General features: G+C 44.6%; 1 protein-coding gene across 4 annotated transcripts in view; it reads right to left on the reverse strand.

Annotated features, from left to right (window-relative positions):
- The window catches only part of AGL (amylo-alpha-1, 6-glucosidase, 4-alpha-glucanotransferase), a 94,957-nt gene that overhangs the window by 33,438 nt on the left and 45,421 nt on the right, over positions 1-16,098 (reverse strand). For all 4 annotated transcript variants that reach the window (XM_066597245.1, XM_066597243.1, XM_066597242.1 and 1 more), the window contains exons 4-12: positions 14,662-14,828; positions 13,093-13,296; positions 9,967-10,148; positions 6,603-6,714; positions 6,402-6,525; positions 6,088-6,190; positions 4,332-4,429; positions 2,366-2,505; positions 1,567-1,754 (exon numbers count right to left, since the gene is read on the reverse strand). In XM_066597245.1, the coding sequence (XP_066453342.1) occupies positions 1,567-1,754; positions 2,366-2,505; positions 4,332-4,429; positions 6,088-6,190; positions 6,402-6,525; positions 6,603-6,714; positions 9,967-10,148; positions 13,093-13,296; positions 14,662-14,828 (1,318 nt within the window). The remainder of the gene's footprint in view (positions 1-1,566; positions 1,755-2,365; positions 2,506-4,331; positions 4,430-6,087; positions 6,191-6,401; positions 6,526-6,602; positions 6,715-9,966; positions 10,149-13,092; positions 13,297-14,661; positions 14,829-16,098) is intronic.

Below are 16,098 nucleotides of genomic sequence, written 5' to 3' on the forward strand. Positions count from 1 at the left end.
GGGCGATGTGCGATTTAAGGGTTTGCTTTTTTTTTTTTTATAAGCAGCGTAACTGTGCTTTCAAAAAACTTTTGACAGGTCATAGGGATATGTCAAAAGTTGAGATTGCTGGTGGTCTGGGTTTTGTAACCGCACGAACATTAGAATGCGGCAGCCGGAGTGCTCATCTGAGCATGGTCACAGCTCACTAGTTGGACACCGGCCCAATAGAAGGTCTATAAGATAGTCTTTAGCTAGTGAGTAGTAACAACACTCGGATAAGCGCTTCAGCTGCGGCATTCTCCATTGTCATTCTGCAGACCCATCGGCCGAAAAAAGGACTCTTCTGCTGACATACCGAGTTGGAAACCAGAGGGGATTTTAATTCACTAATGTTAAAACCTTTCTTCCTTATAGACTTGGAATCGCTACTGACACTCACAGACCATATACACACATCACACGTCTCACATGACACTCACAGTCTATATACACACACATCACACATGACACTCACAGACCATATACACACATGACACATCACACGACACTCACAGACCATATACACACATGACACGTCACACATGACACTCACAGACCATATACACACATCACACGTCTCACATGACACTCACCGTCTATATACACACACATCACACATGACACTCACAGACCATATACACACATGACACTCACAGACCATATACACACATCACACATGACACTCACAGACCATATACACACCTCACACATGACACTCACAGACCATATACACACCTCACACATGACACTCACAGACTATATACACACATCACACATGACACTCACAGACCATATACACACATCACACATGACACTCACAGACCATATACACACCTCACACATGACACTCACAGACCATATACACACATCACACGTCTCACATGACACTCACAGTCTATATACACACACATCACACATGACACTCACAGACCATATACACACCTCACACATGACACTCACAGACCATATACACACCTCACACATGACACTCACAGACTATATACACACATCACACATGACACTCACAGACCATATACACACCTCACACATGACACTCACAGACCATATACACACATCACACATGACACTCACAGACCATATACACACATCACACATGACACTCACAGACCATATACACACCTCACACATGACACTCACAGACCATATACACACCTCACACATGACACTCACAGACTATATACACACCTCACACATGACACTCACAGACCATATACACACCTCACACATGACACTCACAGACCATATACACACCTCACACATGACACTCACAGACCATATACACACCTCACACGACACTCACATACCATATACACACCTCACACGACACTCACATACCATATACACACCTCACACGACACTCACATACCATATACACACCTCACACATGACACTCACAGACCATATACACACATCACACATGACACTCACAGACCATATACACACATCACACATGACACTCACAGACCATATACACACATGGATGGACTAAATACGATAGTGCATGAATTTTCACTATATGCCTACCTCAGCAACGTGAATAGGAGTAGAATGGCAATTGTCAAGCCGGACTCCATGACAGTGTGTGGCAGTGATTTCTGTGTATTTCCTCATATGATCCCACAGATATGGGCAGTCTGATGGCTTGTCACCATAACGCAGCTTCACACTGTCCCCCCAGCAAATCAGCTCTCTACGGACATACACATTGGAATCTGAAAAGAAAGGAATCATTGACTGGGTCAGAAAAAGGCAACCATGTGTAATGCTCATTAAGAAACTGGCCAGCCTACAGATAGTCTGTGTGCAAATGAACACAATATCCATGTCTTTCAATACAAAGCTTTTTTAAGACAAGTATCTGTTTATATGTGTATATCTACCTGGGATTGATCAATCTATCTATCTGGAACCCCCCACACTGTTCATGAGAATGGGGGGCCAGAATCCCCATAAGTTGTGGTCTCCTATGTGCACTCCCACTCCATTCACTGTCTATGGAAGAACATTCTGCAATCTCAAATCGGGCCCATAGCCAGTGAATTTAGCAGTAGTGTGCAAACATAACCACTGCTCCATCCATGCAGGGGTCTTAGAGCCCCCATTCTCATGATTAGAGAGGGTTCCATGGTCTGACCTCCAGTAATCATGACAAATGTTATTGGTAGGCTAAGCCCTTTAAATGTGCATGTTAATAGGCAAACTGCAGACATCCAATACCAGAAGTCTACAACTTGTGGCTCTCCAGCTATTGCAATACTACAACTAACGGCATACTCTACTAGCTATACTGTATGGCTGTATAGTCCAATATGGTATACTATACCTGGTCCAGCAAAATTCCGCAGAGGATCATCTCCCATGACCCAGCCGTTGTGTGCCAAGAAGTAGCACCCTTTATCTGCCTGGTGCATAAGTGGCTCCTCCTCTTCTAGGGACATTTTTCCAAACGGGAAAGTGAAATATCTGAGAAAAAGAAAGTTTCAAAATAAAGTTCAGCCTAGGCTATGGCTTCAGTAGACTGACTGACAAAAGCACCGATTACGTTCCTCTGTACACACCACAAAATAAGAGAGTCCCCTGACTATAATATGAGACGTGCTGATTTACATGTATACAGTATGCAAAGCAATAACAAATGGCCTAGCAATAGTCCAATAAATACATAATCACAGCTCTAATATAAGAGCAGATAATTGGGTTAAAGGGGTTGTCCCGCGCCGAAACGGGTTTTTTTTTTTTTCAATAGCCCCCCCGTTCGGCGCGAGACAAACCCAATACATGTGTTTAAAAAAAAAAAACGGATAGTACTTACCCGAATCCCCGCGCTCCAGTGACTTCTTACTTACCTTGCGAAGATGGCCGCCGGGATCTTCACCCTCGGTGGACTGCAGGTCTTCTGTGCGGTCCATTGCCGATTCCAGCCTCCTGATTGGCTGGAATCGGCACACGTGACGGGGCGGAGCTACGAGGAGCCGCTCTCCGGCACGAGCGGCCCCATTCAGAAGAAAGAAGACCGGACTGCGCAAGCGCGTCTAATTGGGTGATTAGACGCTGAAAATTAGACGGCACCATGGAGACGGGGACGCTAGCAACGGAACAGGTAAGTGAATAACTTCTGTATGGCTCATAATTAATGCACAATGTACATTACAAAGTGCATTAATATGGCCATACAGAAGTGTATACCCCAACTTTGTTTCGCGGGACAACCCCTTTAATGGTAGCATCTTGTATGCAAAAGCATGTGGAACATGAATGCAGAAGTAGCATTCTGAAAGCAACAAGTTGTACTCCCACCCCAAAAAAACGCAGTTCCAGAGAGTGAAATGACTGCAAATAAGCCTGGGGGTTTTAGGGTAAAGTGGTTACTGGGATGTAAGACCCTACATGCTCTGTAAAGTGATCTCCATTATATGCTCATGGACAAGCATAAGAACATATTCTTAAGAGTATACACCAGGGTGGAGGAAGAGAACAAGCACAGCAGCCCCATTCTGTCAGGATAATTCATGATGTATGGCAAACATGATTCTAACTTGTTTTGCCATCAGTTTACATTGAATTATTTTCATCTTCAAACAACTCAAAAAACAAAGAAGACTCTGAGTTCCATTTAACAGCTAGTAATGACTGGCAGTAAGACCGCAGTACTGTGAGTGACGGCAGCGCAGGCTTGGATCTGAAACAAACTATTAAAAGGGATTTCCCAGGAGAAATACTATTGATGACCTATCATCAGGACAGATCATTAATAGTTAATCGGCTGGGGTTCATGCTGTGAGTGCTGCAATAACACAGAGGTCTGAGCGAAAGCCTCCACGCCGACCTTCTTATAGTGGCCAATGCATGTAACTGCAGGTACAGCTACCATTGATTTCAATGAGAGCTGTGCCTGCAGTTACAAGAGCCGGCCACTACACAGAGGTCGGTGCTGAGGCTTCTGCTTCAACCTCTGTTATTGCAGCGCTGACAGCGGGGCACCCGCTCAGCTGATTGATCGAGATCCCAAGCAGTGGACCTGGGCCGATCAACATTTGATGATCTATACTGGTGATATGTCATCAATAGTATTTCACTGGAAAACCCCTTTGATGGAATCAATATTCTTACTAAAATATTTAATATGAAATACATTGGCAAAACACAAAAAATGTAATAATAAACACAATAAAGTTGAGCTCAATGGAATGTTACCATACAGAGAGTAAAGAAAGGTATCAAATGTCCATAGTATCTGGGGAGAATGTCTATGTCTGTGATCAGCTTCACTGATGTTTAATCCCTCTTACCTGGTGACCATGGGATCTTTCCTTGTTATGGCTCCAAGCTTTGGACCCTGATTTGCCAAACGTTCGTATGTCACGGTTCCCAAAATGCAATTCACAGCCTAAATAAAAGAATAAATTAGCAGAATGTTACTCTGGGGTTCCTGCACAGCCCCCCATATAATGTCCATATGGTCCAATAGGGAATATGGAAAGGTGTTGTGTCTGGCCGAGATGCAATAAGCATTTGTATAGATTGTTACACTGCACCATATTCTCTCCCCTGCTGGTTGCATTGGTTATTATATTGTGATATACATTGCTCCTGGAAGTCAGCCATCACACTGTTCATTCTGCATTTCGACAAGATCCTGATATATCACCCTGGATTTCAGTTGCATCATCTATTTATGTCATGTGGTGTACCTGGCATCAGTCAATGGATCAGTATCCTTAGAATTAATTACGTTGGTGCTCCACAAGCTACCTCAATGGACTTCCCCGACTTGGACTGTTTTGGTAATATGCAAATAAGTAAGATGGAATAATACCTCCACAGTGCCACCTACTGTCTGTGCATGGAGTCTGGCTTTGCTTTTAATTCCCAATCATTGTTACAAGGCTTGTATAAAGAGTCTAACTTTGGCTTTGCCTTCCAATAGGTGGCACTGTGGAGGAGACTTGTGGTGTGACACAGACTTTTTGTGCTTCAGAAAGGAGCCTGTCAGCTCCGAAACGCGTTGCACTATATTTTACGTCTAAAGCTCGGTCTAAATAAACATCTTTCTATCTACCAAAGAGAGCTCCTATTGTTTCCCTTTTGCTTTATGGACCTTTCAGTCCATACACCTACACGCCCACCTTTATAGGTAGTCACGGTTGGCATTTCACGCGTCACCCTGAGCGCAGGAGATACTTTTTTTCTCATTTCTTATTCACTTTGCTATTACTGTAAGGCCTCCTGCATTGCAAAATCTGGAGTGGGATTCCGCAGCAAATCTAGCTTATAGCATGCTATGAGAAAACACGATTTCCTGCCCACAAGCAGAAATCGATTGCGATTTTCCGCTCGCGGTAGAGAAATCACAGCATGCTACAATCTTGTGTGGGCTACACATGGCCAGCTTACATTAAAGTCAATGGAAGCCATTCGTCCCGCGGCCAATCATCATTGCAGAATGGCCACTGGAGCCGCGCCATTGCCATAGCAATGCCATGGCGCCCTGTAAACTGCGCATGTGCCGGCCGGTGCTCTGGCTGGCACATTCACAGTAGAGGAGGCTGCGTCATCGCCATAGCGACGGCGTCTTCTGCACTGCGCATGTGCCAGCTGGCACTCCAACAGGCACATTAACTGCAGAGGAGACGACTGACGGAACAGTAAGCTGGAGTCACCGGCCGGGCATCGGGTCGAACTTCACTGCGGGAATCCCGCATGCAGGGTCCGACCCGCCCGTGTGCAGGCAGCCTAAATGCCGCGAAAATTCAGTGTGGAGAGTCTGAACAGAAAATCTGCTGCAAATCTGCCCGGTGTGAATAAAGCCTAATGGAGCCCTCTGAACATGTTTCATGTGTATTTCGGGAGCCTTCCTCACAAACACCTAAACAAAAGTATCAAAGGTGATGTGAACAGGCCATGAGACCAGCAGGTTGTGCAGATGGACAGTAATGCCTTCATACTGTACAGATAGTCTGTCACCCAGTAGAGAGCCCTGAAGAGCGCTTCTATGCTGTGTATACCAAGCAACTCAATGCTGCACAGTGTTATATCCAAAGAGACCTGTTCGTGGTGGAAGTTCATCTGCCTGTGCTTCTCAGCATTCAGTTCTTCCAGCCTCTTGCGGAACCAGTTGCAGCATTCTTCTATAGCGGCTGGCCCATTACTGCAATAAAAGGTAAGGTACACATCAGTCTACAAACATCTATTTGAGAGATTTATATATCGCATATGTATTCCGCAGCGCTATATACCACTCGATGTTCCCATTGGGACTCACAGTCTGAATACACACATCTGATAATGCCAAGATGTAGAGGACAATAAAGTGGCAAACTAATAAGAAATGCAGATAAAATATATATAACGGAAACTACCTGTTTGGTATGAAAGTGCCGAGAGCCGTGTTCATATCCACGGTGCTTCCAAAGCGTCTATATTGGGGGTCCTGGATGATCACTAGCTGCTTCTTATCAGATTTTGCTCCTTGCTTCTGAGCACCTACAATACAATAGATAAGTCATTGTTCTGGAGTGAGTGCAGAATAGGTTCACATAGAGTAATGTGTGCCATATTACCAGATGTCAGCAGGGCTCTGAATTGTTCCACGGCTTTAGCCACATTGACCTGGTAAAACTCCCAGAGTTTGATTTTGGGGTATATGTCCTCCCATATTACACTGCGGATATTCTGCAGAAAATACAACAGCAATAAACATTTTTTTTCCTGTTGCTTAAAGGGGTTTTCCAGGGAGAATAGTACTGATGACCTATCCTCGGGATAGGTCATCAATAGTTGATTGGCTGGGCTCTGACCAGCTGAGCGGAAGCATGCTGTCAGCGGGGCTAATACGCAGAGGTTGGAGCGAAAGCAGTGAAAGTCTCCGAACCGACCTCTTTATAGTGGCCGGCGCTTGTAACTACAGGTATGGTTTTAGGAAATAATTGCAAGTTGTGCCTGCAGTTACAAGCGCCGGCCACTATTAAGAGGTCAGCGCAGAAACTTCTGCTGCTTCCGCTCCAACCTCTGTATTTGCGGCGCTGACAGCATTTGCCCGCTCAGCTGATCTGTCGAGTTCCTGAGCAACGGACTCCAGCCAATCAACTATTACTAGTACTATTCTCCCTGGAAAACCCATTTAACCCTTTCCAATCCAATTTGTATCCTGGATTTCCTAGGGAGCTTACTCTTTTTCTGCCATTATACAACGGCGCTATCTGCTGGCTAAAGCCAGCACTGCATGAGGTGACACATTGGATAGGCTCTGACAGCAGAGAGGCTGGCAATATACAGTAAGAGAACCCCGATGGACATCTTCTAAGATCGGAGCTGTACAGCCTTAAATCATAATGTTTTCAGGGGTCAGACAGTGGATTGGAAAGGGTTAAATAATATGCATAATCATTCTTACAGCAGCTTTTACATTCAATTTCCTTATCTCACTTTTATTTCAGGAGCCACACCTAATATACCAATATTCATGTTAGGACAAACCAATGCATTGTGGCCAAGCGTAAAAGTCTATTTACTCAGCAAGGCATGTCAGCAATATTAGGTCACCCAGAAAATTAGGCAATACCAAGAAGGACTAAACGGGGTCTTTCAGCTACCAAAAACCTGAAATGTTTTGTTCCCTGCAGACTGGACTAAATGAACTGCTGTACTGTTCTCTGTTCTCATCTTTTATTTCACAGCCGGTTTGAGTCTTTGATTTTTGTCATGCTGATAGCTTTTAATCCAAGGACTTGTCATCTGGCAGAACCCAGAATAACCACATAGGTATCCTTACATTTGTGACTTCAGCGGTTCATCACCCGATCCCATCAGTTCAGCCATCAGTAAAAATGTCCAAACGTGAAACTCTAGAGAAAACTATGGCATGCTTAAAGTAGTAAGGTCTGCCATTAAAATACTGTACATAAAGAGATAACTCATTATATACAGAGGCATCACGGGGTGGTCGCCTATACAGTATGTGATCTTTTTGTAGATTGTTGGGATTTGCACCCTGGACTACTCAGATATGTTTTGCAGCCTTCACCACCATGCCATCAGCACTCTTGTTTTTCCTAGCCTTATTCAGCTATGTGCTCCCTGCATACAGAGATTATGTAAAAGGGGTATTTTGAGCTTTTTTTCCCCAGAGGACAGGTCATCAGCAGTTGAGGGATGGGGGTCCACCGCTCGCAATCCCCATCTATCAGCTGATTATCCATCCTGCTGTCTAGTGCAGCGGAACGGTCATCATCATCAGTGGACAGGGAAAGAGGTCGGAGCGCTGGCTTCACTCCCATTGAAATCAGTGGAAGCGCCGCACTGCTATTACACTTTCTGCTGTCCATAATAAGGAGCAGGAACTGAAATAGAAGCACAGCACTCCCAATCATTTCAATGGGACTGAAGTATGCGCAACCACTTCCTCCCCTGTCCGCTGCTGACTATGTCCAGCTCGCTGCACTGGACAGCAGGCAGGACGATCAGCTGGATGGGTCATCAGTTGGCAAAAGCCCAGAATACCTCTTTAATGACATCACCTGTTCTATGGCCAATCACAGTGAGCATTGGACTATTTTAACCCATAGTTTCTTGATGCTTCGTTATTTTGCCTGTAAGCCTGTATCCTGGTTATTGCATCACTGTGAACAGTCATATATGTGGGACATTATGCACAGAGCCTGTGCCGGTTGTTGCTGGAATTTGGAACCGTGAGTCCTGGAGATTAGTCTACATGCATGCCAAGTCATGGACCTGGGTGTGCTCCCATCCCCCAAATTGAAGTTTAGGCAGTTACTCGAGCGAGCATCGCTCTTCTCAAGTAACTGGATACTCATCCGAGCAGATGCGGGGGGTGGTGGCGGGGAGCAGGGTGGAGAGTGAGAGAGATCTCTCTCTCTCTTCCCCCCGCTCCCTCCCGCCGCCCCCCCACATCTGCTCGGACGAGTATGCAGTTACTTGAGAAGAGCGATGCTCGCTCGACTAACTGCCTTAACTGAGCGTGCTTGCTCATTTCTAGTTAGAATTATTAATAATAATTTCAGAAGGGTCGGTGATCCGGGGATTATTCCGATCGCCAGATTGGAGTCAGGAAGGAATTATTTCCCTTAAATGGGGAAAATTGGTTTCTATCTCATTGAGTTTTTTTTGCCTTCCTTTGGCTCAACATTGAGGTAATAGGCGGAACTGGAGGAATATGTGTCTTTTTTCGGCCTTACATACTATGCTACTATATTACTTTCACGTATTCACTAACCTGAGTGCTCCCCATTTCTCTCTAAATAACACACCCCTTAACCCAGTGAACATATGGGTATTCATTGAGACAGCTGCCCATTAGGCAGAACCCAGAAGAACACTGCAATTTTGCCCTGATGGAGGTTTTATGTGCTTTTACTTATATTCCCCGCCACTGTTAGGGCGGCTTCACAGTGTATGCACGCGCAACGCACAGAGAACAGGACCCATTCATTTCAGTGTGTTCATTCTCACCCCTCTCTATGGGACGTGCGCAAATGTGCACTCAATACCTGCGCAAATCCATGGAAAAAAGAACACATTAGGAAGTCATTAGGCTAAATAGCCTTTAATTTAACAGCGCGGGTGTGTCCTGCATTCCATGTGAAATGGCCCTGCAAAAGCAAAAAGTACAGTAGTATGTGCAAAAGTGCGTTGTTCACAGTGTAAGTGTGCTTCACTTACGTGGGCGTTTTTGTTCATACTCTTGTGTGAGGAGCTCTTACAGGTTAGCAAGAAAGAAAATGCTTCTCTCTTGTCCACACTAGTGTGATGCTGAATACTCGGTCCCATCCCTAGAATGTGCATATTGTCCACAGCTTCTTTTCCTGTTTTTCTAAGTCCTTTGGTCTGATCCCCAACAGACATAGCATCGGGTTCCTGCACCTACCTCCACTCCCAGTGCCTACAACTTCATAACCTGTGACTTACATTTAGCTGCTGGTCATTCTGAAGTACTGCTGGCAGTCCCCGGGACGCGTACTGCCCATCCGCCACACTGCAGGTTAGGTGCCATAGAGCTCTGTCCAGGAGCCACGCCGGCTTGAGGTGCGGTGAGTTCACCAGGTTGTAGCCGCACTCCGGGTGCTTTTGGATCCATTCGCTGTTAGAAGCTGTTGAAGAAAAAAGAAAAAAAGAGTTGAGATAAACAAGATCCTCGTTCACAGCATCCACAATATGACAAGATCTCACGGACATATTTATATGTGCTCCAAAGACGCTCATCCATTCTGCAGATTGCTCATAGCTGGGATGAAGATAGGGACGTCTATAACTGTACCATATATATATATATATATATATATATATATATATATATATATATATATATAGTCCATGAACTGCTGCTTGTATATAAATCACCTCCCTCCTAGTGATCACCTGGGCTCCATGCTATCTGAGAAGCACTAGATTATCTCAGGTGTTTTACTGCAACATACAAGACATGCCCTAAAATGAAGGGCTGCACACATCCGTTGTCTATATCCCAGCGGTCCTCATATAGGTTTCTCAGATATACAATAGGACTTTAGCCACAGTACATGGTACATCCACAATGTTAAGGCGTGCCATGAAAAAAAAAATGCACGACCAAATAAAAGAGAAATTTCTCCTAGAATTATTCATTTCAGATCCCCTTATTACCGTATATACTCGAGTATAAGCTGAGGCACCAAGTTTTACCCCAAAAAACTGGAAAAACTTATTGACTCGAGTATAAACCTAGGGCGGGTTTATACTCAAGTGAGGTCCATGCACCATTGCTTTCAGTGAATTCAATGAATGCCCCAGCGCTGCCTGTGATTGGCTGAGCACTTTGACCAATGACAGGCAGAGCCCGGCTGTCTTTCAATGAATGGATGAGAGCTGCCTGTGATCGGCTGAGCGCTCAGCCAATCAGTTACAGCCCTTTCAGCAGGCGGGGATTTTATATCCCCATCTGCTGAAAGAACTTCACTGCACTGCCGGAAGACCAAACGGCTGGATATGCCTGAGCCCCAACAGCGGCGGAGAGGTGAGTATTTATTTTTTACACGTTAGGGATGATTTTCTTATATTTAAAGCCCTTCTCCGAAAATCACAGCATGCAGCCCATTCCTTTCAGTGTGGCCGCCGGCAGCAGTGTTGGCCCCATTGAAAGAAAAGGTGCACGGACCTGCACTCAAGTATAAGCCAAGGAGGGCTTTTTCAGCATAAAAAATGTGCTGAGAAAAAAAAAAAAAAATCATCGTCTTATACTCGAGTATATACGGTAAAAATTTTCTTACCCAGTGTTTGCCAAGTTCAGCAGATCCTCGACATACAAAATTAACTAGTTCCGGGACGGCCATTGTATGTTGAAAATATTGTACATTAAAGCCATAGCTATAAGGAAAACTGGTACCTGGTTCCCAAATCCCAAAATGTCACTCAAAAGTGATACAGAATGATGATTAAAGGAAATGAAGCAGATAGCTAATACAGGTAAGGTACGTCCTCACATGTAATAGTCAGAAAGTGCAACTAGAAGCTGTAAATCTCTTTCTTTATAGAGGGCAGGAGCTTCTTCAGGGTCCACTACTGCGTATAAGGAGCCGCCCTCATCTGCTGTCCGAGAGAGCCGCTCATCCTGGTAGAGGTGAAGTACATGTAGTGCCACGCTGTATAATAGCGACGTGCTGCTAGACAGCCAATCAGCGCATGCACTTCAGTAATACAGGGGCTTTACCAGTGAAATGCCCACGCCGATTGGCTGGATTATCCAGAAAATGACGTGTGCTGCCGATCCGGACTGACATTAATATTGTATGCATGTTGGATCTGGTTCCAAATTGCAGAAAGACCATTGTATGCTGAAAATATTGTATCCTGAGGCCAATGTAATCAGCGGTCACTGCAGTAGCTTAATTATATTCGATTTTAGCAACACAAGCTGTGGCAAGCGCAAGACGCGTGTCCTTGTGGAGACAGCAATGTGTCACTAATTAGCAACAAACGTATTGATACACGCTGCCAGAGCTTCCTCTCCAATGCAGAGATGGAGCAAGATGGTTGAAATGAAAACAATTAGGCAAGTGCTCGTTTGTACAGTATTTAACACCGAGGGCACTGTGTATTAGGCCAGCTTCACATCCTTTGGAGGTTCTGTCACCTAATGTAAACTTGTGATATGTGATCGCTCCTGCAGTATGAGGTACTACCATAGCAGTACATCATACTGCGATCTGACAGGCAATCTATGAAGCCACGCTGCAGAATGAACGGCAGCATGTAAAGGGTTAACAGCTGCGACCAGCGGCGCTGCTGATTGGAGCTGTTGCGGGCGGATGTCAGCTGTAAGAAATAGCCAGCACCCGCATTGTATGGAGCGGAACCGATCCACCTACTCACGGACCCTGGAGCTCCAGGATGTAGAGTCATGGAATTAAGGTGCCTTTACACAGAAAAGTCATTGAAGCGTATGAACAACAATCGTTCATGTTTTTACACACAGCGATGATTGTTCATTAGTTGTTTGCTGGGATGTCGCTCATAAATGGGATCTACATGCAAATTTGTTTGCAAGTCGTTCAAATATGAAGACTGTGACTTTACAGCAGATGACCTTTAAATCAATGACTTACTGCTCGTCTCCCTGTCGGTGGCCGTGTTGACAATGACTCACCATTGTTTGGGTTCGCTCATTTGAGTGATTCTTCAGCTGATAGTCGTTCCCTGTAAAGCCACCCTTAGGCCACTCTCACACATGCTGTCGGCCATATGCTGCGATTTTACCGCCATTTTTGGGCACAGGTTCCTGCCTCCGACAGCAAGTTTGACGCACCCCATAATTCTGATGGGCGATGAGGTGCGTTAATCGCGGTACAATAGAGCGGACAGCGCTCAAAAATTTCAACGTGCGAGCGCAAGTCTGGGAGGCTCCATTGAAATCAAACACCGCACTAATCACGGTAAAAAACGGATGTGTGAGCGCGGCCTTACTGTTCAGACATACAAGTAGCACCCCACTACTTCTTATCTTTAGTATAAGGAGTACTCACACTATCTTGCTTTTTCTGACATGACTTCTATCCTTACCGGTGTGGTTGTACACAACATCAGTGATGCACAGCATGTTCCACTCTTTCTTCATTTTCTCCACTAGCTTCCCAACATCACTCCAATTATAGGTCTTCCCTGATCGGGAGAAGTCTGGATTTAGTTGTAACTGGTCAGCCAATGAATAACAAGATCGAGAAGTACCCAGGGTCTGAAGGGGTGTAAAGTGCACCATATTGTAGCCTACAAAATAATTACAGAAATGGCATTAAAAATTGAATAATGAGAATATTACCTACTTAAGTGCTGTAAGAGCAACTGCATTGGGTCATGTTCATATGTTTCCGATTTGATGAGGGTTTAGGTGTGGATTCCCTGCATAAACTCTCATCAAATCTGCAGACATTGTACATCCAATGCACCTTAATGGGAGTTTTATATTCCACTCAGAGGAAGAAGAAAAAAAACGGAGTAAAATATGCAGTATACCCTATAGAAAAGCCATAGTAACAACATACATAGTAACAATAGGTTAGGCCAAAAAGAAAGACACCACATGTCCATCTAGTTCATGTAACTCACTCACTTGGGATGAGGGGCCTTTGCTGATGTCACAGTCATGTGATTAGGGGCAGGGCATGTAACTCACTCACTCTTGCTCCGCTCATGATCATATAGAGTGAGTGAGTTACATGCTCTGGCCCTAATCACTTGATGGTGACGTCATCACAGGTCCTTCATCCAGAGGTCATTCCAAGTGAGTGAGTTATGCATCCCTTACAAACCCCCGTGGGCTTAGCTGCTATGGAATACGACCTGTGATTGAGTCACCGTCATATAATTAGGAGGGAACATGCAACTCACTGACTCAGAACGAAGGACCGTTGATGACGTCACTGTCATGTGATCAGAGGAGGAGCATGTAACTGACTCACTCACGCACAGACGGATAAGTGGTCGTTAGTCGTTTGATGGTGGGAGAGATATCTGTATTACCCCCTGATAGATTTATATATACGTAGTTAGTCGGTTGCCCTTCAGCCATCATTTTTCTAAAGTGAATAACAATTTTGACAACCTCTCTGGGCATTGTAGTCCACCCATTCCATTTCTTACTTTAGTTGCCCGCCTCTGTACCCTCTGAATGCCCTCCTTGCGTACCGATGCCCGAAACCGTACACAATATTCCATGTGTGGTCTGACCAGTGATGTGTTAAAAGAAATTATAATGTTTTCGTCATGTGCCCATGACCTCTTTTGATGCACCCCATGCTCCTATTTGCCTTGGCAGCAGCTGCCTGACACTGGTTGCTCCAGTTAAGCTGACAGTTAATTAAAGTACCCAAGTCCTTTTCAATGTCAGTGTTCCCCAGTGGTTTCCCATTTAGTGTGTAATGGTGACATGTATTTCCTCTACACATGTGCAGAACCTTATATTTATCAGTGTTAAACCTCATTTGACACTTTTCTACCCTAACCAGAAGTGTTAACTTTAAATTTCTGCCGCTGATCCTCTGGTAAAACACATGTCAGATTTAATCCAGGTCATAAGAACAAATCTGGTCTTAGCTGAAATCAGAAAAAGACAATGCTAGCCACTGATGTTACCTGACTCCTTGGCTACTCTCAGCCTGTCCTCCCACTCATCAAATGGCCCCAAGCATTTGGAGAGGAACGTCTGAATAGTGATGCAATCCAAGGGAAGAATATGGTTATCGGCTCCAACTCTCAGCACCGGGTCCACCACAATGTAGCCTTCACCACTCTTCTTTTTGCTATAGCAGAAAAAGAACAAAAATGTGAGAACATCGGGAGATGGTATAATTTATTGTATACATTATAATCTATTGTATATAATATATTGCATACCACAGAGATATTAAAGCTGGTATATGATGGCGGAATTCTTTGTTGACAAGATGCAATATCTCTATTCCTCCAAATTCCAGAAAACCGATCATTTGTCACGTGTGAATTGCAATTAACAAGCGCTGATCTCATGGTTTGTCAATTGGTACTTGTTACAGCAGGCTAATTCTCAACTTATAGGCCCTTTTACACGTTACGATTATCGCTTAAACAACCGCACGATTGAATGTACTGCCGATATTACACTTGCAGTTAATGGCTTTAATCATCTACATTTTTTTCCACGAGTTGTTTGCTCAGCTGGGCGTGTGTTTATGCGATGGTTATCTGACCAGCATATTCCGTTGTCTCTTCCCAGCAGAGTAAGGCTGGGTTCACACAGGGCAGATTTGCTGTGGCTTTGCCGTTGCATATCTGCACTGCTGCAAAACCGCAATGCAGTACAAATGTGTTTGGGCAAAAAGCTGTTCTCACAGAACGGATTTTTTCCACACAGCCGCAGTGCGGAAATGCAACTGTGGCACGGTTTTTCAAGACGCAGAATTTTCTTTTGTCTTTTCCGCAGTGCTTTTTTGTCCATAGATCTCTATGGACGCAGCAAAATCCGCTGCAAAAGTAAAAAAGCACTGCGGAAAAAAAAACGCTTGCGGATTTTTCCGCAAGAAAATCTGCAAGACAAAAATAACCTTTGAAGCGGTTTTGCCGCAGAAGCAGTTCTTCTGCGGCAAAACCGCAACGGAAAAAACGCAGCAAAATCGCAACAAATCCGCCCTGTGTGAACCCAGCCTAAACTGTGTACTCATTATGCATTCAAAGCAAACACAATAAGTACAATGTTAGGAACAGCCAAGGGATGGTTTTTATACAGGCTAAAAACCAGCTCTAAACAACAATACAATGAATAGTGCACGACTGCCCGCGTGTACATGTAACAATTATCGCTCACCTTCGGCTGTTTGAACAAATTTTGAGTGATAATTGCTGCGTGTAAAAGCACCTTTTTGTAAATGGCTCTTAAAGGGGTTGTCCTGCGCCGAAACGTTTTTTTTTTTTATTCGGCGGGAGACAAACCCAATGCATGTGTTAAAAATAACAAACCGTTTAGTACTTACCCGAATCCCCGTGCTGCGGCGACTACTTCCTTACCTTAGCAAGATGGCCGCCGGGATCCTCACC

Source organism: Eleutherodactylus coqui, chromosome 3, assembly GCF_035609145.1.
Source record: "Eleutherodactylus coqui strain aEleCoq1 chromosome 3, aEleCoq1.hap1, whole genome shotgun sequence".
Classification (NCBI taxonomy): Eukaryota; Metazoa; Chordata; class Amphibia; order Anura; family Eleutherodactylidae; genus Eleutherodactylus; species Eleutherodactylus coqui.